This window comes from Temnothorax nylanderi, unplaced genomic scaffold, assembly GCF_030848795.1.
Source record: "Temnothorax nylanderi isolate EJ_2023f unplaced genomic scaffold, tnyl_v1.0 TNYL_tig0098_pilon, whole genome shotgun sequence".
Classification (NCBI taxonomy): Eukaryota; Metazoa; Arthropoda; class Insecta; order Hymenoptera; family Formicidae; genus Temnothorax; species Temnothorax nylanderi.
Window position 1 is genome coordinate 273,378 of NW_027249160.1, and position 27,994 is coordinate 301,371.

Here is a 27,994-nt window from a genome sequence, read left to right on the forward strand (position 1 = left end):
TTTCCGTTCTATCTTTCGTAACGGATGATTTGAAGCCGTTAATAAATTCGACCCTTCAAATATTAACAACCCAAATCATTCGGATCGTTCGAATATGAGTAACCGAATTTGAGTAATCAGATAATTTGATGAATTAATTATCCGAATATCGGAATATTAGTGAATCGAGATAGTCTTTGGCTCGAGTAATAATGCAACATGTTGCATGTCGCATATGCAACACTGAAATGGAATCGATATAGTGAAGAATATAAAAATATAAAACAATATAATATGAGAATATAATATATCGATATCTTTAGCTTCGCTACTTTTGCTAAGGATCCTAGCATTTACAATGGACCCAAAACTGAAAGACAGAAATTACCAAAGAAATGGAATCGTATAAAAAAGCACAAACAAAATAGTCGCGTCACTAAAATCTCTGATAATAAATTATTTATTATGCAATAAATTTGCTATATGTTTTAACACGTGAAAATTTCGTATCACTTAGACTCCAAATAAATGAGCTTTAGTTATACCGATATAGTTTTATACCGATAGCGTGTCATAAGCGTGCCTATAATACACATATGTATAATATGTATAAGGTGAATAGGTAGTAAGGTGAATACCGACTGTACGAATAGCTTCGAAGTATGAAGATGCTAGAAACAGCTAAGAATAAATAGGCACATAGACAAGCAAAAGTCGCTTCTAAAATCATCTCGACTATATTCCACTCTGTTCCACGAATACGAAGATTTTCATGGAAAATCGTTGAATTTTTCTACCATATTATACGAAATACATTCGTTAGATCAAGGACAGCTTCTCGATAACAAACGTGATAATAATGGTTACATTTATTTAACATTAAACATATAGACTTCAATGTGCTTGTATGTGCAGTAATTTATGATATTGATAAAGAATTCTTATATTGAAAACATTTTTGAGAATCGTGATAATATTGAATGAATAAACACGATAAAGTTTGTAAGAAAAATTTTATATTTAAAAAATGCGATGTACATTTCCAGTAAATTCATAGCAAAATTTTGCGGGAAAAATTAATTATCATAAATCACATATCAAAATGTCCTGATGTACAATCCTGATATACAGTAAATTTAAATTGCAGTACGTAAGTCTTGAAATTGGATAGATCATCGGGATAGATCATTTTCTTAAAAGTTCTAGTTCTAGTTGTTCTAGACAAAAAATTGCCTAAATAATAAGCCAAGATAACAGTCTTCACATTACTGATATTAATATTAAAATCAAACAAATCACCATCAGTCGTTATTACTTATGAAAAGATCATACTTGTAATCATTTGTTTGTGTATCTGTAGTATTTAAATAGGCCGATCAAATCGATTATCTTTTTATATACACAAGTCTTATATAAGTAAAAAAGTCGACTATACAAATTGAATTCATGCACAAATTATCGTGCGCTTTTTTAATTTGTCCATTAAAAGAGCGCTCTCGGTAAATCCTAGAATCTAGATTAGTGGCAACACTTCGAATTGTTTATTAATTAACTATATTAACTGTGTCAGAAAGTTCAGTGCTGTTCTTTTTTCGCTAAAACTTAATTATATCGTATAAAATGTAACAAATTGTTACAAGAAAATTACAAATTTTATTTTCCTACTATATAAAAATAAATATGAAAAAGAGATAAAAAGAATAATGATTTTCGCATATTATATTGCATTGTATTGTAATTTATATCTCGCTTTGAAAATTGGCAGTACTTTCTGACACATATAAAATACATATGAAAATTTCTGTTCCGACTTATGTCAATTAATTTGCAAGCTGATAGCAAAATTGACGCTATCCTTATATATTATAGGGATCATCTATTATCGAACAATTGTTGCAAGACAACCAATGTTATAACTATAATGGCACAGATTTTTTATACCATTTTGAAAATTGACATTTTTTTATATCAAGTATAATCGAACAGTGTGTTGAACCTCGAATGACAGTTGCCTGAAATATAGGCGATAGATGAATAGTAAAAAGTTCAAGTCTCATATTTCTTACAATTCCTTGAGCGTTGATACTGTGAAGACTTCCACAAAGCATATGCAATACTGCATCAAATCGGTATACGGTATACTGTACCGATAACAAAATTCTTCCACGAAGAAACGTTCAAAAGTATAGGAAGCAACTAAACTAATGACATTATAATTGCCGTTTTTCAAGCCGAGTATCATTATCGCCAGTATTTGCAGCACGACAGTAATATTGGTCAAAAAACGCAGTTTCCTGATTTGGCTTTCCTTCTGTTTTATTGCTAGTGGAAAAAATATCGGTACTGTACCAAGAAACAATAGCAGCATACGAATCCTTTCGTCTATCTGATATGCACTCAATATACCAGATGTCAGCAATGCCAAAGGAACAATTTCAATGACATTGGAAAACCAATCGTAAAAACTTCGGAAGCATCTTGCTGTAGGTGTCGATGACGAAGTAAATGGAACTCCTGAAACGTTAAAATAATAATTAAAAACTAGAAAAAAATTGTAAAAAAAAAATACATACGCATGATATATTCAAGTGAAATAGACTTTAAAAGGATACAAGATTCGTCGATGTTATAACTGTGCAATAATTTGTAAAAAAAATAGTGTAAATGCAAATAAATGTAATTTGATCACATGACCATACTATAAACTATTAGATCGTTATCAAGTTGTTGGAACATGTAAGAAATAATATTACGTGGATATACAATTAGAACAGTAACAAAGTAAATAGTGCTCATCAAAACTCACATCAAATACAAAAAAAATTTAATATCGTAGTGGATGTGTGTGCTAAAACATTCCTGTAAACGTGCACGTGAAGGCGAGAGCTTTCAAGTTGCTGAATCATAGGGCATATAATTTTCTAATAATGTATATACATTATAATACTAATATTCCGCCTAAAGTTACTTAAAATCTTTTTAAAGAGAATTAAAAACAAAAGTAGTAATAGATATAAAAGCAACTATGAAATACTAACTTTTGATCGAGGTAACTGATGAGAGAAATACAAAAATCTTAAATTTAAGGCAAACGTATTCTACAATTGAATGTGTTCTTGTCAGAGTTCCTCACGTGTTCCAACCATAGCAAATAATTTGCATGAATTACCATAAATCCTTAATGTTGGTAAATGTGGAAAACATCTTCCTCTCCCATTCCTGATTTAGATACAAAAATTAAATACCGTGTGTGGCCATGTGTCATTTTGTATCAATCATTCTTCACCATGACCCCCCCAAAATTATGACATGGTATCTTAGGTGGTCCATACCTATAAGTTATTGCATCTTAAACGAAGAGGGTAGCAATTTAAAAAAGCAGTTTGTCGAGAGAAGGTATATAGGTATGTTGCAGAATGCAGAGTTAAGAGAAAAAAATATGTCGGAAATTTACAATTGGAAGAATAGCGACACACTGATATACAATTTGATCGCTGTTACGATCTCATTCTAAGATTACTTGGAATCTTAGAGAATCAAGATTTTGATTTTACGTCGACATCTCGATAGAAATGAGATTTATCTGAGAAAGGAGCAACAGGTAAAGGTAAAGGTAAAGGTAAAGGAGGCGACAGGCGACGGATTCAAAAGTCTTAAAGAGTAACATTATATAGTCTTACCGAATCTGAAGATCCCGAGGATCGAATGCATGAAGAGGATTCGAAAGGCACGCAAGGACCACGTAATCGGCAGGGCCTTCGCCCGGTAGGGCTCGGCGAGGTGTCTCATGCATACCGCAGTCACCAGCAATTTCACGAGATGCGCCACGACGCTGCTCGCGCTCACCATGATCACCGTCTCGTCGCGAACGTCGTCTCTCTAAATAATTCACGGCATTCACGCTCGTCTAATCGAGAATGGCCGACCGAATTTTCCATCCGAATTGCCGGTGTCGAATCTCGCGTCCGCGTCGTCACTCTGCAGCGATTTTATCGCTCTTAACTGAACGGGAGCGTCGGGAGCAGAGACGTCGTCAACGTGCTGTGGTCAGTGTGGTGCGTCAGGCCTGTCATCCTAAAAAAAGACAAACCAATTCCAATATATTGCGAAATTTAGTGACTCGTAGAAAAGATTACAAGGAACGAAGAAATTACACCACGCACTAGACCGCAATCTGGACCCAAATCAATCTAATCAACCTTGGTCAACCTGATCAATCGTGATCAAGTGTCGTGAGTCGTGAGTCGTGATCGCTAGCAGCAGACGATGACAGCAGATGACCATCAGCATCAGCATCAGATGCTATTAGACCTCAGTCACGTACCTCGCATCATCACCCAGAGGGGTATCATTAGAGCCCTCTTGAAATATAGGAAATGAGTTGCAACACAATTTTTTACTAGTACAATTTATGGATGACACAATCAAATTTATTAACCAGTTACGTTTGCAGCGACTAATATAAATTTATCGCAAGAAATATAATACGTAATACGTGGAATTTGAACTGTGTCTGTCGCGCGATCGACCAGTTTACAAGATGAGTGATTCGAAGGATCGTGTTGAAAAACTATATAAGTCTAGTGCTTCTACGTATTTGGTACTGAAAAATTCCATTTTTAATATACTATCAAGATATCGAAACACAATTATTGCTTACAAGGCAAAACAATAAGGTCTATCATTGCAGTATGTACATACAGTTCCACATGGGCACCAATGGGCACCGACGAGTTAAAATGAATCGAGAAGTATCGGAACGATGAGTCGAGTTCGAGTTTGAGTCGTTCGAGGTTTCATCTTCGTTTATCGATGATATGACTATGACATGTGCCATGTGCCATCAGCCATCAGCCATCAGTGCCATGTGCCGCACCGCATATGCGCACACGCGTATAGGAGTAGGAGTAGGAGTAGGAGGTAGCAGCAGGTAGTAAATGTAAATACGTAAGTGGTAAAGTGGGATAAGCGGATATTCACGTGTGTTTACGTGGATTCGTCTCGACTGTCGTCTATAATACTTATAATCCCGAATGAGTCGCAACGTGTTCACGCTAACATGGAAGAAAAGTCGACTGCGAGAAAAAGACTCGATTACGAGGACAAGCTCATCCTGGCGCCCATGGTGCGCATCGGGACCCTTCCGATGCGTTTGCTCGCCCTGGACTACGGCGCGGATATAGTTTACACCGAGGAATTGATCGACAGAAAACTACTTCGTTCGATTCGTCGAGAGAATGGTAAAATACTGCACTTTTCCTTTCGTTCTGCAACTGGAATAATTCCATTAAAATTTATATATACCTACACATCGTCCACATCGATGCCAAAAAGTTTTCTATCAATTACGTTTCATATTCAATATAGCTATAAATTGCGTCACATTTATCGCATATCATATCATCTGTCTTATTTGTGTCAAATTCTGTTAATTCGAATAAAGTGATCTTGCTTCTCTGAAAACCGAATTGTACTTTTTTCCAAGTCTAACCTATAACACGTCTGTCCTTGGGCTTTTTCTCTAAACCATGATCCTAATCCTCGTCTAACTACCAATCTAACGTAACCTAACTCAACGTAATCTTATTTATCCTCAATTATCGTACATTTACTAGACTCGATGCCATTGTTCGCAGATGTTTTAGGCACGGTCGATTACATCGATAAGACTGACGGTACCGTGGCGTTTCGTACTTGTCCTCGGGAACGAGAGCACGTGGTTCTTCAAATTGGTACGTCTGATCCAGCAAGAGCGGCTCAAGTCGCTCGTATGGTGGAAAATGACGTTGCAGGCATAGACGTTAATATGGGTTGCCCAAAGAAATTTTCGATACTCGGAGGAATGGGCGCTTCTCTTCTCAGCGAGCCGCAGAAAGCGACCGATATCTTGCGGAAGCTGGTCGAAACGGTATCAATACCGGTCACGTGCAAAATACGCGTTCTGCCCGATCTCGAGGAAACTCTTGGACTTTGCGACACCCTCGCCTCCACCGGTATCGCAGCCATTGCCGTCCACGGTCGCACTATCGAGGAGAGACCGCAGCATCCTAATCGCAACCACGTTCTCAAACAGATCTCGGCTAGACTTTCGATACCGGTTATCGCGAATGGCGGATCCAAAGATATTCAAAAACATTCCGATATACTTAGGTAACGCTTTAACGCATATCTATACATCCGTCAGAAGATCCTGTTTTGACTCGTAACTTGTTAAAGCATGTTTTCACAGATTTAAAAAGGAAACAGGTTGTAGTAGCGTAATGCTCGCTCGCGCCGCTGAGTGGAACTGCTCAATATTTCGTAAAGAAGGTCCTCTTCCGATGGAAGATATTATAAAGTCGTATTTAAAGCACGCGATCGATTGCGATAATCCACCTTCCAATACTAAGTATTGCGTACAAAATATTCTACGAGAGCTTCAGGAATCTCCTTTAGGCAGAAGATTCCTCGATGCGCAAACGCTGGAACAAATATGGTGAATGTTTCTCATTCTTTTTTTTTCCATTTCGCTGCTCTTCTAATTCTTGCTCAATAAACTTTTTTTTTTCAGCCAAGTGTGGGGATTGAATGATTATTGCCGATCCAAAAGTAAAGAGTTTCGAGATAGAGGTTTATTAGGTCGCTTTCAAATAACGCCGGGAATCCTAGACAAAGACAATGGCGTTTCTTACAAGAGAAAAATTCACGAAGAGGAAGATGTTTCTCTGATGCGTTGTGCTTTTTTAAGAAACAGTTATGTGACAGACTCGGAGCTGCCAAAGACTAGGCTACTCAAGTGGACCAAGGAAAATCGTAAAAAAATACCAATATACGATACACGGCAGGAGAATAAGCTTTTTTGTTCTGTTGTTACTGTGGATGGCAGGAAATATGGTTCCTCCTTTTGGTAAATTATAATTTAAAAAATAATTTTCTTCACTTTTCTCTTTTACTTTTGCTTCAATATGTATCCTCTTTTTTTTAGGGAAAAAAATAAAAAATGGGCCGAACAGGGTGCTGCTTTGGTATGTCTCTACTTTTTAGGAATTATCGACGAGAAAAGTCTTGCTGCTGGTGGCAACATTCTTTCATGATAATACCTGCTTTACTGCTTTATTCTATTTATTTATCATACAATCAAATTTCCATATAGTAAAATCTTACATCGTGATCTTGGCTAGATGTAAGAGTTGGAATTTTGTAAATTGAAGTTATTTCATTTATTTACCACGTAATTGTGTAACCATATTAAAGTGGGAAGGCAAGTGTTAAATGCCGAGCGTGTAACATTTTTACTTTGTACATGTGCCATTAAAGGGAGAATAAGAAAAACTTTACAATACGGATATCAGAATGTATAAAAAAATATTTCATATGAATATAAAAAGATACAAACACATTCTTATATTGTAAATAAATAAATAAATTTTGTTGACTTTATGTACTCTTATTTTATTAAGAATTTGTCATATTTTTATCATTTAAACGCTAAATCAACGCTTGATTTAATTGCGATTTCGCGGTAATTTTAGATTTTTGTATTTGCGATCAATATAATTAATGATCCAACAAGATATTTTAGAATTGATTTAATATATAAACGAATGATGGAAACGTGTTTCTTAACATATTAATTTAACGTTAACTTCTTAAATTTGTTCTATCTTAAATAAGATAAAACATAAGTTTAAATTAACATTAAATTAATTTGGTTTGTATGTACTTTATAGTTGGGATTTATAATAATTAGAAAAATTATTTATATTTGGATAAACTTCTGTAAACCACCCACGTCCTACTTACATAAGGTTTGTTCGCGTCGCATACTCCAATAAACACCAAGAGCACTTGGATCACGGATAAAAGGTGGCGATTGGAGCAGATGAGTTTTTGGAGTGCGTTGGAGTGATTAGGAGCATGGTGGGGCATGCGACGCGAACAAACCTATATTCTTTAGTGAAAATAACTTGTAAATAACTTCAAAACGTACGAACGTGAGAGAACGCCCAAGCGAGCGAGAGAAAACGAACGATCTTCAAGTCCTTCAAGCGCAGAGTGCCTCTCTTTGTATATATACTCCGAACTCCCACTCCTCAAATAAAGGCAAACGGTCTAGATACGCTTAGCCTATGGTTGAGCAGTTGTCACTTGTCACACAACTTGTCAGCTGTGCGGTGCTGTGCGGTTGATCTTGCAATCATTTGATCTTCGTTAGGACAATGCGCTTTTAACAAGACGAATTTGGAGTTTATTTAAATTCTTATAAGGAGGCAATCTAATGCAACTTTTACTGAAAAGAAAAAGAAGCAGAAAAAGACACTGTAGGGTGTAATATTGCGCTCGGTGACGTCTGAGTATCTTGCGTGCGACAGAGGTTGACAAAAGTTAGATGGAGTAAAGTGGTCCTAAAGGGGACATCTATATCAAAGAAGAAAAAGAAGAAAAAAGGAAGCCTCAACTTAATATTAATTAACCAAAATTTTGAATTACGGTGTCTCCATATAATGAGTCCGCCAAAGCGCTTCAAAAAGGATAACAGTACGTAACCTATACATTATATTTTGTTTGTCGAGGCCGCAGGGGGAAGTGATCCGCGCAGTTCCTTGGGCCTAACGTACCTACGGCATCCCGAGTTCAAAACACCGCGGACATAAACAAACAGTCATACTTACACACACACACACACACACACACACATACAGCCGCAGGGGGAAGTGATCCGCGCAATTCCTTGGGCCTAGCGCACCTACGCGTGCGTACCTAGCGTGCCTAGCGCACATTCCGGTTTAAGAGGATAATCAAAATAAAGGAAAAGTAGAACAAATACATAGGACAAGTACCGATGTGCTATATAGCTCCAGGGAGGAGCTGAAGGCACTTATCCCCCCTCACCCGAGGGAAACAACAAAAAAAAAAAAAAAATTTTTGTTTGTCGAATTTTTCTATTTTACTCGATTATTCACAATGCATGGTTTATTTTTATATTAATATTATGCTATTAATATCGCTACGCGTACGCCAAAAAGTAATTGTACATTACATCTCCTTTTACATTAACTTGTTTTTTTTTTACTTACATTAAATAAAGGTAAATGGAAGAAGCGTAAGGACGATTACGACGAATACAACGATGACGATTCGATAGACAGCAATGAGGCGGATGGTGTTCCCGATGCAGCAAAAAATGATGTAGAAAAACAAGATGAGTGCGCAATCGAGGATGAATTTGGAGCGAAAGATTATCGCTCGCAAATGATTTTAAAGCCAGATTGTTCATCTAGACCATTATATGTGGTAAGAATCTAACTCTAAAATTTGACAAAAGAATTAAATTTATTTTACAAAACCATTGTGAAATAAGTCCCAAAATAATCTGTATCTTTGATAGGCGCCAAACGGACATATTTTTTTGGAATCCTTTTCTCCTGTATATAAACACGCTCATGATTTTTTAATAGCTATATCAGAACCTGTATGCCGGCCAGAATATATTCACGAGGTAAAATTAAAAATTTAATTGATAGAAAACTTTCAACTGTGTTAGAAAGAGAGTGGGCAACAAGTATACGATATGGCGTTTTGTCTTTTTTAGTATAAATTGACTGCATATTCACTTTACGCTGCAGTTAGCGTAGGCCTACAGACGCAAGATATAATAGAGTATTTAAAGAGATTGAGTAAGACTAGTATTCCTGATGGTATAATCGAGTTTATCAAACTGTGTACATTGTCCTATGGGAAAGTGAGTAACAGAGATTTTCATAAACGTTTTGTCTAATGCCGCGAAGAAATGAGCTTAATAAAACATTGCACGTTTCGCATGCAGGTTAAACTCGTCTTAAAACATAACAAATATTTTATCGAATCGCCATTTCCTGAAGTGCTGCAAAGGTTATTGAAGGACCCAGTGATTCAAGAATGTCGATTGAGAAAACTTATGGAAGATACAGAAACTGATGACATTCAAACGAATATTCAAACCAAAATAAAAGTCCCTCAGGTCTGTTGAAATACTCGTGACGATCATTAATCATTAATCGTCAATCAAGTAATGTCAATAATAAAAATGTGGTCTGTTTTTTTATGTCGGAATATAGTTTGGATCAAAAGCACTCGTAAATACGCCTATGCCTAGTAAGACAAATTCAGAGACTGAATCTGATCAGATATTGACAGAGACGGCTGTCATTCCAGAAGATATAACTGCTTTTTACGACAAGATCGACAAGGAGGATGAAGACGAGGAAGAAGATCAAGAATTGAAAACAGTTAGTTTTGAAGTGAATCAGGTAAATATATAGATATCTGTTCTAGCATATTTAACGCATTCAATTTTTTTACATTTGTTTGTACAAAATACGATATAAGGTATTATATGTATAATATTTTATAAAATTATGTGCTTTATTACGGTGAAAAGGAAAAAATTGAAGTGATACAAAAACGATGCATCGAGCTGGAGCATCCTTTATTGGCGGAATATGATTTTCGCAATGATAGCGTAAATCCTGATATAAAGTAAGTAAATAGATAAAAAGAAATAGTATATATCCCAAAAAGTAGTTTTTATACAAATCAAGTGACATTTTGGCATTAAAACTAACATCTCGTAATATCTCGTTAGTTTTGACTTGAAGCCGTCAGCTGTATTAAGACCTTATCAAGAAAAAAGTTTGCGGAAAATGTTTGGCAATGGACGGGCTAGATCCGGGGTAATAGTCTTACCCTGTGGTAAGTGCACTCGATAAAATTTCTATCCAACCATATACAGAAGAAACAACGGCGGCGGCAGCAGCAGTATTTCTGTAAACAATCCTTTTAAACGCAGGTGCTGGTAAAAGTTTAGTTGGAGTGACAGCTTGCTGTACAGTACGTAAACGCGCTCTAATACTATGTAACTCCGGTGTATCCGTGGAACAATGGAAGCAACAATTTAAAATGTGGTCTACTGCCGACGATTCAATGATTTGTCGTTTTACTAGCGAGGCGAAGGATAAGCCTATGGGTTGTGGAATATTGATAACCACGTATTCTATGATCACTCATACACAGAAACGTTCGTGGGAGGCTGAGCAAACGATGCGTTGGCTTCAAGAACAGGAATGGGGTATTATGGTCTTGGACGGTAAATTTTCATTATTCGAATTACTGAGCAAAGTAATATTTGTTCCCATGCGATATAATTGTGATTTTTATTTAGAGGTACATACCATTCCTGCGAAAATGTTCCGTAGAGTATTAACGATCGTTCAGTCACATTGTAAGTTGGGTTTAACGGCTACGCTCTTGCGAGAGGACGACAAAATTGCCGATCTGAATTTTTTGATTGGCCCGAAATTATACGAGGCTAACTGGTTAGAATTGCAAAAAAGAGGATTTATCGCAAGAGTACAATGTGCGGAAGTTTGGTGTCCCATGACATCCGAATTTTACAGAGAATATCTCGCTTGCAAGATGAGCAGAAAACTGGTTAGATTCTGTTATTATGTCTACTATAATTTATAACCTTAATGTACATTGAGCATCTCCATCCTCTGCTATACTTGTTAATAATTTTAGTTACTGTACGTGATGAATCCAAATAAATTTCGTTGTTGCCAATATTTAATTCGATATCACGAGAGGCGTGGCGATAAAACGATCGTCTTCTCCGATAACGTGTTTGCATTGAAACACTACGCTATTAAAATGAATAAGCCATATATTTATGGCCCTACTAGTCAGGTAAATATCATCCTCAGCACCGATCATACGTAACAACGATTATTTTTCGATATAATTATAGCGAAATTATAGTTCGTAACTACCTACATTTCTTTCTCACGACGATCCATGTATCTTCTTTCAGAGCGAAAGGATACAGATCTTGCAAAATTTTAAATTTAACATGAAAGTGAATACGATATTTGTCAGCAAAGTAGCGGATACTTCCTTTGATTTACCAGAGGCTAATGTCTTGATTCAAATTTCATCCCATGGTGGATCTAGAAGGCAAGAAGCACAACGATTAGGGCGTATTCTTAGGGCTAAAAAAGGTATATGATTAATTAATTAATTAATTAATTAATTTATTTATTTTTCAAACAAATGCGCGTGTTATTAAAACTTTCATTATGTAGGTGCAATTGCGGAGGAATATAACGCATTTTTTTATACGCTCGTATCGCAAGATACGATGGAAATGAATTACTCGAGAAAGCGTCAGCGGTTCCTTGTGAATCAAGGTTACGCCTACAAAGTTATCACGAAACTTGCAGGCATGGACGAGGTAACGATACGGTTGATAAAATAATTAGTGCTGCATTTTTTCTCTTTTTATCTTTGTACATGCACAGTATTATTTAAGATGTAGATTTATATATAAGATTAACATGTACAAGATATATAATTTAAGACATTAACATTTACAATTAATGGACCCCGCACGATTTATGAAAAAAAAAAGTTTTCTGTCAATTTGCTTGAATTTGTAATATGTTGTAGTTTTTTGTGTCTCTGATGAAAAGTCTCAAACTCAAATTTCATCAATTTTCTATGATGGTTTCTGAATTGTAGACATTTGAAAATCTCCTGTACAAGAACCGTTCGTACGTTTGTATACAAGTTTGCACTTGTGTGCCTACCCGCATCTGTGTGTACGAATGTCCGTGAATGCTTTGCCTGGCAAATTCAGAAACTAATAATAGAAAGTTGATGAAATTTGAGACTTACGGACACAAAAACTATAATCACAAATTCAAGCAAATTGACAAAAAACGGTTTTTTTTCCATATAAATCGTGCGGGGTCCTTGTATGATCTTTTTTACAATCATAAAATACGGTTACGATCGTAATTTTTCTAGGAGCCAGATCTAATGTATGGAAATCGAGAGGAACAGGGTCAATTGTTGCAGCAAGTGTTAACAGCCAGCGACACGGATGCCGACGAAGAAAGAATACCTGGCGAAGGACCAAGACCGGTGAGTGTACAAAAAATGAATATAGAAATATCGTATAGAAACGTAAAGTTTTTAAAGATAACAGTTAACAACTTCTGTCACATCTGTGTGTCTGATTAAGTGATAATGAATTTTTTTTCTCAGATTGTACGTAAAGCTGGCACGATGGTATCAATGTCTGGAGCGGATGATGCCGTTTATTACGAGTACAAGAAAGCTCCTGGCTCATCGACGGCAAATAAGCATCCTCTCTTTAAAAAGTTCAGAACATAAATTGCACGATTTTCTTAACATTTTCTTAACGTCGCAAATTGATAAGTGATAAATAATAAATAAACAATTTCATTACTGTCAAGTTTAATCTGTATCCTGTATCGATAAAAAACATCGTAAGAGACGATATGATGAGTCACGACATTGCGATGAGTCACAATCGTAATCTTCATAATTCGTAATTTAAACGAGTACATTATTCCAAGGAATTTTTTCAGATTCATATTCAGATTAGTCTTATCGACGGCGATAAAATGTGGATCTCGTTACAAGGTTTCAGAAAGCGAAAATAGACGTAGGCGGCGTCTACATCCGGAAGCAACTTCGATCGTTATAGTCGTTACTTAACTAACGAAACGCTCGTTACTCTCGTTAGTTGGGCAATGCGATACAAATATTTCAGTATCGAATGAAAATGGTGCGATCGGCGGTTCTCTGAATACCGCGAGAAATGTTTGTCGCAAAGGCGGACGCTTCGGGCATTATACTCGTAGCAAATTTGATTGGATTTCCTTCCTAGTCGATTCCGCGAGTCGCGTGTTGCCGATTCGATCATTGGCGCGTCTTTTTTTTCCTCCCGATCGAAGAGCGACGCGCGAGGAGGTGCTCGCCTCGCGCGTCAAGTGGACTGACGCGAGAGAGAAGGAAAGCTCCCCTAGAGAAGTGAGGGAACGTGCGTCAGGCAAGTGAAGCGAGTCATCCGTGACGAAATAAAGGTGTGTGCGAGGTGCGAGGTGCGAGTTTCCGGTACATACACACGTACGGTGTACGGTGTAAGAAAAAGGATGGAAGAGGGGAGATAGTCGATGGGACGCGCAACATCGCGTCATCGCGTCATTGCGCGCGTCACGTCGAAGGCATTCCATGGCGAGACAGATCGTTCCGCTTTGCCCCGCTCCGCTCCCTCTCCCTCTCGCTCTCGCTCTCGCTCTGTCGTTCGATTCGCGCGCGTGACGAAAAGCGCGAGCCGCCGCCGCCGCCGCCGCGCGAGTCGGCCGAGTCGCGCGACGAACGAGGTACGGCGAGGTCGGCGAGCAAGGAGCAAGTTTCGATTCGAGGCGCCGAGAGCCGGTCGTCGAGAGGCATGAGTATGACTATGATAGTGCGCGATTCGCCGGACGCCACGCGCGGGTGTCGATAGAAAGGAAGAGTGTCTATGTTGCGACTTGCGTGGCGCAGCCGCCGCGCCGCGAAGAAGAGTGCTGAGTGACAGACTCGGGGTGAAGACCGGTGAACGTGAAGTCGGTGGCTGCGCGTCGCCGTCGTCGTCGAGAGCTCGGTAAGTTCGAGGTCTCCGTCGGCGTGACGACGATGCGATCCGATCGCGGCTCGACCACCCGATGGAAGACGGAATCACATCTCGGGCAAGCGGGGCAGGAGCCAAAGCCAAGTGAGCCAAGTGAGCCAAGTCGCTTCGGCACAATCGGCACGGGCGCCACGGACGGGTCGCGTAGTTGACGCGCTCGTAATTGGCGCGGCTCTCGGAGGTTATCGTCGCCGTCGCCCGAGCGGGCCAGGGCGGGCCGGGGCTAGGAGGCGCGTGAATGAGTTGCAGGAGGCGAGCACGTTGCCGTCGTCGCCGTCGTGGTCGTCGTCGCCGTCGCCGCCGCCGCGCTGAGGCTGAGGCTGAGGCCGAGGCTGAGGCTGAGGGAACGATGCGCGGTCAGTAGGGCGCGTCGTCGCTCGACTCCTGGCCGTGATGCGTCCGCACGAGGGTGCCCGGTCGAGGCGAGAAATAGCGGAAAGGAAACGGGGCAGGAGGGAGGAGGAAGGTGCAGGTGCAGGCGCAGGCCGGCACGCTAGATCCGCGGTGGCCTAAAGCCCCTCGCTCAAACTCGCGCTCCCTTGGAAAATGAACTCCATGCTATATACTCTCTACGGGTTCGCGATATTCTTCATGATATTCTGGTCGGGTATGTGGGTGGTGCACGTGCTGGCGTTGATCGCCGGCCGCTGGAAGCTGCATCGGAAGACGAACCAGGCGCCGAGCTACGAGACGCCGTTGCCGGGGGTGTCGGTGATCAAGCCCCTGATGGGGGTCGACCCGAACCTCTTCGGCAACCTCGAGACCTTCTTCACCATCGAGTATCCGCGATACGAGCTCCTGTTCTGCGTCGAAGACGAGTCCGATCCCGTGCTGATGCTGGTGCGCAAGCTCGTCGAAAAGTATCCGGAGGTCGAGGCCAGGCTCTTCGTCGGCGGCACCAAGGTCGGGGTGAATCCGAAGATCAACAACATGCAGCCGGCGTACGAGGCCGCCAAGTACGAGCTGGTGCTCATCAGCGACAGCGGCATACGCATGAAGGAGGACACTCTCCTGGACATGGTCCATCACATGACGGACCGGGTGGCTCTGGTTCATCAGATGCCGTTCACCTGCGACCGCGAGGGCTTTGCCGCCGCCTACGAAAAGATCTTCTTCGGCACGGTGCAGTCGCGGATGTATCTCGCCGCAGATATGCTCAGGATTAACTGCCACACCGGCATGTCGGCTCTCCTGAGAAAGTCCACGTTGGACGAGGTCGGCGGGCTGAGGGCGTTCGGCATCTATCTCGCGGAAGACTTTTTCTACGCGAAATCCTTGACCGACCGCGGCTGGCGCATCACCATCTCCTCGCAGCCGGCGTTGCAGAACAGCGGCCACTGCGCGGTCGATTCTTTCCAGGCGCGACTACGACGGTGGGCTAAGCTCAGGGTAGCGATGCTACCCACCACCATCGTTTTCGAGCCGCTGAGCGAGTGCCTCGTTCTCGGCGGCTTCGCCTCCTGGGCGGCCAGCGTGCTCTTCGAATGGGATTCTCTAGTTTTCTATCTGGTACACATACTCTTGTGGTTTATGTTCGACTGGACGCTACTGTGCCTAGTGCAAAACGGTCCGCTACCCTTCAACAAACTCGAGTTCGTGTGCGGTTGGTTGCTCAGCGAGATCACGAGACCGTATCTTTTCCTCCAGGCTGTCCTGGATCCTCTCATACAGTGGCGCTCGCGTGTTTACAGGCTCAAATGGGGCGGCGTCGCGGAGGAAGTTAAGGCGAAAGTCAAATATTGAGAGTTCATGAGCATGAGTGCGTGTGTGCGGCTGCGCGTACGTGCGTACGTGCGTACGTGTCAAACTAGACAGAGAGAAATAGAGGCAGCGCGCAGCGTTCCTTCTTTCTCCTTTTTTACTGATAAGCGCGCGCGTACGTATGCGAGGTGTTCTGGTTATCGCATCTTTCTCCTCGTGGATCTCTCTTTCTTAGTTAATCTTTTGATAATATTCTTACAATTATAGTCTCTTGATTTATAACTGAATCAAAGATAAAGAGATGTTAGCGGATTACGCTAAGAAGCTGAACGTAAATTATTGTCTTATAAAGGAAATGTATCTTAACAGAGTTTTAATTTTTTACTTAATTATCAATATTTTGATAATTAAGTAATATGAATGAAATCCAAATAAATATTGCCTTCTTTTTTATTGAATATCCATTTTCTGAGGCGAAGACCATAGTACCGTGCTTTAAAACTCGACAAAACTCTTATCGCGTTAGGTTTGGCACAGGGAATATATGATACGATACAAAGTTTTTTTATTCCAAGTTAAATCTCTTTCCATTTTGAAACAACTGTCCTTCCATAAACTGGAATTCTTCTGTCGTACGGAACACATAATGACATTTTCATTTTGTATATACCACTAGAATAAAAGGGAGATTGAGGAGAAATTTCAGAATGGAAGGACCTTACTGTTTTAAAAATGCATGGAAACGCTTGCTTGGAACACCTCGTTTAGGGTAGAGTCCCTCGAGTAAGAGTTTGGACATCGCCACGATTTCAGGCCACGATAGTGTGCTTTTTAAAAACGTTCAAGTTAGTTTAGCATGTGGTTTGTTAATGAAAAAGGAATTTTCAATAGTCCATATATGTATATATAAGTATTATTATTACTATAAAAAGTAAATCTGTAAAATAAATTATTGTAAATAACTTTCTTCGTAATTAGTTGGAAACATATAGCGGATTAATCAAACTCATTGTCTAAACTCCAAGTCCAAACTCTTACTTGAGGAACTCTTAGCTTAGAACTTCCTATTTTATTTGTTGTACATACGACAAATTTTTCAAGCGTGTCGAGTGGCTGCGGGACAGAGAATTCCTGGAGACAACAAATTCTCTTTCTATGCAGTTAATTAACATTTGGAAAATTTATCGTACGACAAACGAAATAGTATCTTACAGTTTGTATGCGATTGATTGGTACGCGTTTTAAACAATTGTTACGCAGACCAATTCGTCCAGCTTTATTGATTCTTCCCTTTATATTTTAAACAATGTAAAGTCGTCAAGGAACCGTTAAATAAATCGTTTGCATTTTAGGCTTTACTAATGGACACAAGTCATAATATTATATCAAATATATACATAAAAAAGTTGAAAATCAGATATTTTATTCGTGAGTAAATAAAATTGGTCGAATTGATCCGCACGCGATACGTTGACGCGTCAGCCAATAAGAGAAACGTTCGACACGTATTATTCCCATTAAGTATGCTCAATATGGTGCAATGTTTTTTGTGAAGGTTATTTATTTGTATGGTACGGTAGAACCTCTCTATTCTATTATCTTCTACTTTACATTCCCTTCTATATATTTATTTTGGGAATGTATTCTTTTACATTTACATAGATTACTTCGATTACATTAATATCTATGGAAATTTAGTTGAAAAATTGATGTCAAACGCATGCAGTGAACACAGCGGCCATACTTAAGAAAAGCAAATAATAAGAAATCTAATATTTTAAGTCTTGATTATTATCATCGACGAGACACTATTAAAAACGCGGCAAATTTTTAAATCTAGGTTCTATACAGGGTATCTGGTAATAGATATATATGTAACAGAGCTTTCAGAGGGCAGGTATAGTGGATTAAAATAAAAAAATTCTTCACCGTTTTGCAACGTTTAATTATAACTGAAAAATTGCGTAATACTTCAACGTATATAAAAAAATAGTAGGAAAATAATAAAGTCATATGGAAATATATAGGATGCTAAAGGATTCAAGATTTTTAGAGCTTAGTTTTTAATTACTCTTCAATGAGTGCTGTATGCTTGAAATTAAAATTATTAACTAATTTTTAATTTCCATTGACAATTGACGTACATTGCATTTTTCTTGTCTTTCTTAAATGTGGCAGCATGGCTCACACCTGTGCGTTTCATCAAAATCCATTTACGTTAGCGATAGGTTCAGTAGATATTCTGCATAAAAGTTTGTTTTTGAAACAACTTGTTGTGAACTGGAATTCTTATTTTGCATTACTATCACGCATTCGCTAAGTGATCTCATGACCGTGCATAGAGCGAGAAAGCGAGTGGAAGATAGAGCGCGCAACATTTTCATCTACGTCATGCTATTGGAACAAAAGTGAGAATTAAGAGGAGATTCCAGAATAGAGAAGTTCTACTAATTTTATTGATACGTAAAACTAGTCGCGATTAAATGTACAGATCGATGTGGTATTGTTCTTTTTCGGTAGCGATACTACACGGCAACGCTTTCATCTTTCCATGCGTCGTTATGGAAATTCATTTTACGGTTCGAGATTAATGCGCGCGGATACATCATTTTTCATTGCGGACTTGGCAATTAAACGCATCGTCAGATATGGGATCCGGAGGAGTGTGGTTTTTCTATGATTAATCGTCTGGGATCAAACCGTGGATAAATATATTCCCATTCCTCACGTACGAATGTACACGTTGCACGATTAACGTTTCAATTTATTGCAAATGTACTCTGTATCATATATATGTATATTTGACTTTTGTGTAATACGCACATGTATAATTTTCGATGCGTCCTATTTATCTTTGATTCGATTTCGAGCAGAGCGCAAAATCGCTAGTGATCTAGCTCTTGATAAATTTTTATGATGTATTTTTACGATAATAAGATTATATTCGCCGATTTACTGAATTGTACTTGCGCGCTGTACTTAACTAATTTAGATGAACCGATACATTTGTACATACGTAGGGTAATTGGGGGGAACATGCCACACTTGCCAAAAAGTTGATTTTTTTCCTATTTTTTTTCTCTGAAGTATCTTTGCAAACTAATCTTCTTTTTCCTTTTTTTTTTAATCTGTCATATCTATATGTTTATCTGTTATTTCTATCACTAATTATCGAGATCTCAACATCTCGAGTACTCGCAACTCGTCGCGTCGCGTAAACGAGTCACGGTCGGTCTCGCTCCGCGCGTACTTGGCGCGAGACACTACCGTGTCTCTTGATATGTCATCTGTTATTTCTATATATCTTTTAATAAAATATTTTGATTATTTAATATTAAAAAGAAAGAAATACAAAAGTGTTGCAAAATGGCAAAATGGCATATTACCCAACCATGTGGATAATATGTCACATAGTATGAGGTAATATACCACGTATAAGCATGTAGTAATTTAGCTTCAAAAGTTACTTTTATTATTCATAAAATATTCATTTTAGTATTCATAAAAACAATACAAATACAATAGTTTTTAAAATAAGTTGGTACAAATAGTTTTTAAAATAAAAAATAAAATTTTGAAATTAAATTGTAATATTAAAATTATTGTAATATTGAACTGCAACATTTGAAATTAAAATGAAAAATAAATCTTAAAAACTTTAAAACATTAAACCTTATAAACTTTAAAACTTTATAAACCTTAAATCTTAAAACTTTAAACCTTTGTCAAATGAACTTATTTCGTAAAATCTATAATACTGCCAGGAAATGAACAAAACTTATGCAAAACGTCAAATATAGAACTATGAACAATTTCATGGTATTTACAAGAGCGCTTTTAGCCGTAGCTTTGTTAAACATAACGAGTGGCATATTCCCCCCAGTTACCCTATATGTACAGTGGACGAATGGACGTCAATTGTCTGGACATTGACAATCCGAACAGCGATTTCTATTAACAATCAGGTTGTTATTATATTTTCATGCTGTTTACATTTAAATTATGTACCGTTTACAATTATATCGTTTACAATTTATTTTTTTATATTCTTTTTCTGCGTACAATCTATAATGGATGTATTAGTTTCTCGATTTGTGTGTGTCCCGATAATCGATGCCTTACTACAGTAGTTGCGTCGCAAGTTTTTGTGGTTTTTGGAAACTTCCATGATGCGCTTGTTCTTAGTAAGCACGAGGTTTACTACAACTCTGCGTTAAGTATGGGCGACATTCATTTGAAATTTGAATAATGCACATTTGGAGTGATAAGAACTATTTAAAATTCCGCGAAATTCGTGAGCTACCACTGGACATAAAACACCGAAAATGGTAGACTTTGTATACGTTGTTACGATGCTTTATAAAATAAAGCAAATACGTACTACCCTGAAAATGATTATGTTTGTCTCAATTTTTTAATTTACGTCGAAATTATCAATAGGTATAATTGTGTTATAGTTTATGTGATATACCGTATCGATAAATGTATGTTATTGAACGATTTATTATTATTATAAACGTACGATGCGTGGAATTTCAACTTTGGTGAAGACTGAAAGGCTCAATTGATAGATATTTTGAATAAAACAAATTTTCGGGACTTTAACCTTTTGACTGTTAGGCGAAAAAAATGTGGGCCAAAAATGCTTTTGACAAAAGAGTTAATAAAATTATTAAAAAGATGTTTTATGTGAGTTTTTTGAGTCGCTGAATCTAAATCTGAGGTCAAAGTTTAAAATGGCGGAAAAATTTATAATTTATACTCTTTTAAATTCTTATAAATTAATTTTTGTGCAAACCGAGCGATATTGAATTTTTTGGCCGTCATATTAAACCTATCATTTTAAATTAACAAATTTCAAATTTAAAAACGGAATCAGTGGCTTTGAAAACCCTTCGAAATTTTTTATGCAAATTGAACCATATTTTGAATTTTTTGCTCATTATATTGAATTTGCTATTTTAATTCTTAAATTTTTATTTTGAATTTAAATTCAGCGGTTTCAAAAACCTTTAAATACAAAATTTTATGTAAATTGAACAATTTTTTGCACTTTTGATCCGCCATTTTGAATTTCTCAATTTTGGTTTCAGATTTGAATTCAGCGACCCCAAAAACATAATATAGTATTCCGTTTTAATTGCTGCGATATAAGTATCTTTTTTGAATGTGCGGATATTTTCGTCATTGACGGTCAAGGAGTTAAATATTTTTCCTCCTAAGCTCTCGCGGAATCGATTACAAAATTTAAAAGTTTTATACGTCCATATTAGATGGTCATTAAATGGTTGGCACGATATTTTACTCATTCTTATCGTATGCGTCCGATATATGATAGGAAGATTTTGTTTTCCGGACGCGACTACGAGATTTAATGATTCTGATTTCACAGAGCAAATCAGATGTGTTTGGAGAGTCATTAAAAAAATAGGAATATCTCTACCATTCATAGATTCGACTTGCTACGATTTCGCGCGAAATAGGATTGATGAATTCCAATCGTAAATCCATTTTAAATCACAAGTTCATCTAAAATAATCGAGCCTGCGAGATGTGAAAATCACGAAAGATGTAAATGAAAAGTTTCGATCTATTATTTCACTTCTTTCTCTTATTAGATCAAACACGCGTATATGTATATATTGATCGTATGCATTTTTATGAATCTAAAAATACTCCGAAAACATTATCGCGCGCGGATATGATTAATAAATAACACTACAGTTATTATATCAGCTATAGGAATTTGTATACTCGCCTGCTGACAATGAGTCATGATAAACCGATTAGATAGCGATAGCGAAACACCGAGTCTCCGTAATTAGTTTTGAATTATTCGCGATGAATCAGAATAAATAATTCAGTCGAATATCCTCTTTTTTTTCACAACACTTGGCGAAAAATCGCGGCTTCCGTTGTTAAAAGAACCAACTTGTTTATCTGCGCGCAACGTGAATCATAAGATAAGTACCGAGTAATGCGAACGTGTTTTGTTTCCCTAGCTCTGTTTAGCGTCCCTCGTTGAGAAACGCGTAAATCATTACGTGCGATTTATCCTCGATGATTCGAACCATATCTATGACTCGTCCGAGTCATAAATAAAGTAGCGAATCTCGGCATAATTTTTGACCTCCGAGCATGTTATCGTATGACAATGACAGTGCGCGGGCCTCAATAGCAGCCATATTATAATTTCCTCATTATGGGCATAATTGTGTACAATCCGTGTCTCAGATTACCATACAAACGTATCCATCATCGCGCAACGCACAAGCGTATGCAAGGACGCGCGCGGGCTCGTATGACAATTGTACACATGATATACGCAGTACTTAGTATCGTATAGCCGCGCGTCTCGTAGCAAGCGTGACTCGTTAATAAATATCACCTGATTTACATCGGTTAAAACGTTCGATTTTTGCGCTGTTTTTCTCTCTCGCGTAATATCGTGAAACTCGATGCGGCCTCAATGACGTGTCTTAACTTTTCAATGGGTGTTCCCGATATCGAAAGGAAGTTCTTTATCTTTACCTTTCGCGTGATATCGAACTGTGCTATCGATTGACACACGAGTCGAACGGCATGATTTCAGTAAACGACTGCGGCACGGCACGGACACGATACGTGTACGTACTATCTTTGTTTGCGCTAAGGTTTCCTAGAAAAATTACTAACAATATTGCAAGAGAAAAACATTTTAGCGGCAGAGATATCGAGAATTTCTAAAATTCCTTATATGCGTAAAACTTGATGAGTGTCATTAAGGTCAAACGCATTAAGTTTTTACGAAGCCACTTAACGTTGATGCCTAACGACAGACTTATTTACCAAGTATACTCGCGGCCAGTTCACGTAGCCTTATATACATTCTCTCAAACGCTTCTAATCATACATTTTGCATCAGAAATTTTTTATTCAAGTTTTTTTTACTTTATCATCGTGTTCAGTTCTCGTAGGATTCTTTTTTGTTTTCTTTTTCTTTGTAAAAACTAAACGAGTAAAATATGAGCAATGGCTCGTTTGTAGAAAAATCTAAACAAGAAGTACAACAGTTTCTGATTTTAGAGACTTTAAAATAATAAAATAATAAAAAGAGGCGTTTACACGATTAATCCGGTTAATCTGGTATACAGACACGGAGGCTTATAATAGCATAAAAACACCCTTTTATTCGATATTTGAGCGAATAGAATCCTAATACTTGATACATTACAATATGAATGATTTAATTATACTTATTCTATATATAGATTATATGCAATCTTCAAAATTTCAAAGTGGCATATTTGACAAAAGACCAAAATAATATTAATGATTTAAAGATTATATAAGAGTTATTGTTTCGAAATAAAAAAAGCAATTGTAATATTATTAGGAATATGTAGATAATTATGGCAAATATATTACAGATTAGAGTCGGGCTTAATCAAATGAGATCGGACGTATAATTTGTCACATAGTACATGCCTAAATATTCTATATTTATAGTATTTATAGAATAATCGGCGTGAAAGAATTTTCAGACTGCGATGCCCGCAACAACTTCGTCAACTTCTAAAAATACTTTTTAAAATTCCAGACTCAAATCTTAAATCTTAATAGAATTGGACGTCGAGACAAGTTCGATTCGGTTTTTAATCCTAATTCTGAATGTAATCCTTGTGTACGAGGATTCGATAATTGAAAAATTAAATTTGCATTATCCACGCTCGTCCGGACTTAAGGACGTTCTCCGGTCCTTATACTAGAGAAAATCGATTTTCTTAGGATTTTCTTGAAACTGTGAATATACGTTAATTTAGGTGTGCTTTATGCGTGGTATAAATTTCAGTACCTCTTCCGGTATAAACAATAAAGATACTGAGCCTCAAAGTTTTAAAAAAAAATTTTAATTTTAATTTTTTTTTGTTTTGGCATTTTTTCCTTATAGAACTCGACGAGAGGAGCAACCTTGGTCCTCTTGGCCAACCTCGTATCTCTTACCGTTTGGCCTGGAAAACCTTTTCATTAGTAAAAGTTGAAACTTTGAGGCTCAGTATCTTTATTTTTTATACCGGAAGAGGTACTGAAATTTATACCACGCATAAAGCATACCTAAATTAACGTATATTCACAGTTTCAAGAAAATCCTAAGAAAATCGATTTTCTCTAGTATAAGGACCGGAGAACGTCCTTAAGGCTCCTCTGGGCACTCGCCGTTTATCTATCCTTGTTTGACGTCAGAAGCGAGAAATGAGAACTCTTGAGAATTCTTGCGTGCGATTTCCAAATAAAAAAGATATATTTGTATAAAATAACATTTTAGATCACTTCAGCATATTTCGAAAATATTCCTTTCCCTTGACCTTGACAGTTAATAAACAGCCGTAAAATTAATCTAATACGAAGCTTATTAGTCATGCAGGCTTATATGCTCAGGCGCATGACTAGGTTTTGTATTACATTCATTTTACGGCTACTGTTTATTAACTGTCAAGGAAAAGGAATAAACCTCAGAGTACTTTTGTGTGCTGAAGTGATCTAAAGTGTTATTTTATGTAAACATGTATTTATTTGGAAGTTGCACGCAAGAATTCTCAACGTGTCATTTCTCGCGTCTGACGTCATCAAACAAGGATTGAAGCGGCGAGTACTCATCAGGAGGATCAACCTTAACGTATAAACTTTATTCCTGAATTGTCGATTGTATAAAAGAAACACTTTGCTACTCCGTTACTTATCAGCTGCTTAAGTAGGTTATCATTGCTCCTTCGCCATTATCTTAGTATTATTGTCGTATGTTATTCTTCCAGTGATATTAAATGATACGGGGACAGTTGAATATGTTAATTGTATAATTAATTTTAAATATTTATTCGCGTTACATGTATGGATTGTGTTTAGCATTCCTCACATTAACGAAAGACGTAATTTAATTAGATTGTAGCTGTCAGGTATGTGGCTTAAACATCTGCTCATAATAAACCGGCTAATTATATCGTAGATTGATTCTTGGATGATGCATAGATTCCTTTAAGTATTAACAGTGGGGATTCGGATCGTAATGATATTTTAGTTTGGTTACGGTCTAATAAGACCGTAACCAAACTTAATAACTGTTCTGGTTTTCATTTTGATTTCGGTTTTCTTTATTGGCTAAGAAATCGGAACTGTTTAAGTTACAATTCTTTCTTATTACAGTTACCGTTCCTCCAAAATTATTCTCCTACATTTTTTCTGTTCTATTAAATTATATTAAATTAAATTTTTCATTTCCTATTATATTTTTATTATTTCTATAAAAAGCATACAGTTTGCGTGCGCGCACACATATGCATATACACAATAATGATGATAAAAATATCATTGAACGGTTAAAAAACGATTATTTTTGTCGCGATAAAAAAAAACATGAAATACAAGTAGATTTATATCATATCTCGAATATTTTAAGATTATTTTTCTTTGTTTTTAATAATGCGTGTGCATGTTGCGCGCACGCGCGCGTGTATATGCAATACATTTAAGTTATAAAGATCGAAAGCGAAGAAGAAAAAGGAATTATGATACCTAAAAAAAGAAATTAAATATGCTATGTTTTTACATGACCTTGTACAACGACAAACCCCTTCATATTCAAGGCATTACACATAACTCTCTACGAAACTCTTCTCTTCTTACAATTGTTGACGAAACATATTGAAACTAATAACAGATTGTAGATTAAGAACCGAAAAAAACTGTAGATTGCGAAAATAATTTAATTAGATTATTTATGGATCAGGTATTAAAAACTTTGTAGAATTTTGACTTAAATTTCATTCGATTAAAAAGTCACAAGAGAATTATCAATTCTAGTTCCGTCCGGATCCTTGATTAAAAGATATGTTAAGCAATCGTAAAAAGTTACATCACCAATGATCTTATTTTTGAAATATATTGTACTGGATAAGGTCTTGAGGCAGATGCACTTTGAATTAGGTGGAGATTTTATATTTGGCTGCTGTGATATGTCACATTGAAATATATAATTTTCCTCTAATCTAAAAATATAAGATCGAGTTTTTTTAAATTCGATCTTATAAAGATCGATAAATTTTTATACATTATTATATATTAGGTATAGCGATGTCAGTGCTATAATTAAGATACAGTTTTTTATTCGTTTTTTCTTCTACAGTTTTCTTCAGTTTTACCTATTTAATAGTTGTATATTCTATTTATCCTGGATGTAGTTATTGAATGCGATGTGTCCGTATCATCTAAATTCATATATTCGTGCGCAATCATAAAATTTTTTTGTTGCAATTTTTTTACACGATAAAAATTAGAAGTCCATGCTTTGTATTATAAATTTCTTCATACTGAGCGTAAAATGTAATATAATCATTGCACCATAGTGTATATATCTATGTACATGACCTTAAAAAGATAGAAACGAAAGAAAGAAAGGGAGAGAAAGAATGTGTGTGTGCATGTAGGAAAGAAAAGTGTGGATAGAGACAACTTGTACTTTCAATTATCATCAGAAACAAAATAATGATTATAAAAACACACTTAAGTATTTTCCATTCTCTTTCTCCTTTCGTCTATTTTCTATCTTTCAAGAGCGAATTTGGAAGATTTTTCAACTTTTCGAACAAGTTTGTAATATGAATGTAGAATGTACATATATATACATATACACATGCATAAGAAATTAGCGACGCAAAAGATGCCAACTACAATTTACAGCGGCGTATCTTTGCATTCTTTCTTAATTTATACATAGATCTCTCTTCTTTTTCGGAGCAATCGTTGCGTTTGCGAACCACATTGAAGAAAGACTACCATCCGCACGTGTGTTCAAAAAATGATTTTTGAAAAATAAAGTATTATTCCAAATGTTATTTAAATGTGTAACGAGCGTGTACAATACATCCTGAAGGTTAGTAATTATTTATCTTGCTCCCTTCCCGCATTTCAATACACAGCAATATACAGAGTTCAATTTTCCACGCATTTAATCTCTCGAATAAAGATTTTATGATTTTTTTTCTATATATCTCGAGAGTTATGGTAAACATATTAGCGAAAGATGGAGTGTCGAAGAAATCGAATACATTGAAGGTATAGCAATATACATTTCTGAAGCTAAATTTTGATGGAATGCAATTATATCTACGGTACACTTAGAACGCAAGCATTTTTCAGAAGTATAAAATCAGGTTTGTAGGAGATTTGTTAGTTTATGATTTACAATAAAATATGTAATAAAAAGAAATGTTATGCTTTTTTTGTGTGCGTTATAATTTTCTTTATATTTTCTTTATACATATGTATATATTTTTTTTTACATCTTGTAGGTGTATTTATATATGACAACAGTGCAACATTTTTTTATAGCCTCAAATTCAAAAAAGCAGATAAAACTTCATATTTCTTTTTCATCAAATAAATCATTGAAATGAGGAAAAAATCTATTACTGTAATGAGCCATCTTTTTATCGTCTCAAATTAAGAGATGCTCCTCATTCTCTTTTCAAGGTTTCAAAAAATTATTGACGAAAAAAAGAATTAAAGTACCCTTATATTTTTATCCTTAAAATATGTGCTAGTGGAAAAAACATAACCGCATAAAAGCAAAATATATTACTCACATTCGCAGCATATCATATTACGCAGTATGTGACGTAACGACATCTTATCCTATCCTATATTAGATCACATTACATTATGCTACTTCATTTTATTTATGCTAGGTTATTTTTCCTATTATAGTACACTACTTATGTTGCAGAAGAGATATACAGGATTTTGTATAATATACTGTGGAAATAAGGAGAAACATGTATATTA

The 27,994-nt window shown here is 36.8% G+C and overlaps 4 protein-coding genes across 9 annotated transcripts; 3 read left to right on the forward strand and 1 right to left on the reverse strand.

The window, feature by feature from the left end:
- Window positions 1-978: 978 nt before the first annotated feature.
- On the reverse strand, window positions 979-8,025 carry LOC139775418 (uncharacterized). Of its 6 annotated transcripts, none has more exons than XM_071711358.1 (4): window positions 7,949-8,025; window positions 4,134-4,340; window positions 3,660-4,053; window positions 979-2,493 (listed from the first exon to the last, which is right to left on the reverse strand). In XM_071711358.1, the coding sequence occupies exons 3-4, from the start codon at window positions 3,826-3,828 to the stop codon at window positions 2,042-2,044; spliced, it is 621 nt and encodes a 206-aa protein (XP_071567459.1). In that variant the 5' UTR covers window positions 3,829-4,053; window positions 4,134-4,340; window positions 7,949-8,025; the 3' UTR covers window positions 979-2,041. The 6 variants fall into 6 exon arrangements, with proteins under 6 accessions (XP_071567459.1, XP_071567463.1, XP_071567461.1 ...); XM_071711362.1 differs by lacking the exon at window positions 7,949-8,025 and adding an exon at window positions 4,681-4,828 and having other exon boundaries at window positions 4,179-4,340; XM_071711360.1 differs by lacking the exon at window positions 7,949-8,025 and adding an exon at window positions 4,681-4,828 and having other exon boundaries at window positions 4,143-4,340.
- Window positions 4,881-7,398, forward strand: Dus2 (Dihydrouridine synthase 2). Its single transcript, XM_071711355.1, has 5 exons — window positions 4,881-5,219; window positions 5,616-6,129; window positions 6,209-6,454; window positions 6,530-6,865; window positions 6,944-7,398. Exons 1-5 carry the CDS (start codon window positions 5,039-5,041, stop codon window positions 7,050-7,052), a joined length of 1,386 nt encoding a protein of 461 aa, XP_071567456.1. The 5' UTR covers window positions 4,881-5,038; the 3' UTR covers window positions 7,053-7,398.
- A 97-nt stretch (window positions 8,026-8,122) lies between the features above and the next one.
- Window positions 8,123-13,246, forward strand: Hay (ATP-dependent DNA helicase hay). Its single transcript, XM_071711354.1, has 15 exons — window positions 8,123-8,496; window positions 9,047-9,252; window positions 9,347-9,457; window positions 9,551-9,700; window positions 9,785-9,958; window positions 10,056-10,247; window positions 10,379-10,476; window positions 10,583-10,689; window positions 10,787-11,083; window positions 11,159-11,427; window positions 11,518-11,682; window positions 11,807-11,993; window positions 12,078-12,226; window positions 12,802-12,918; window positions 13,042-13,246. Exons 1-15 carry the CDS (start codon window positions 8,463-8,465, stop codon window positions 13,168-13,170), a joined length of 2,385 nt encoding a protein of 794 aa, XP_071567455.1. The 5' UTR covers window positions 8,123-8,462; the 3' UTR covers window positions 13,171-13,246.
- A 220-nt stretch (window positions 13,247-13,466) lies between these two features.
- Glct (ceramide glucosyltransferase) lies at window positions 13,467-27,045 on the forward strand. The gene has a single exon (XM_071711356.1). The coding sequence runs from the start codon at window positions 15,023-15,025 to the stop codon at window positions 16,217-16,219; it is 1,197 nt and encodes a 398-aa protein (XP_071567457.1). The 5' UTR covers window positions 13,467-15,022; the 3' UTR covers window positions 16,220-27,045.
- The last annotated feature ends 949 nt before the right edge of the window (window positions 27,046-27,994 follow it).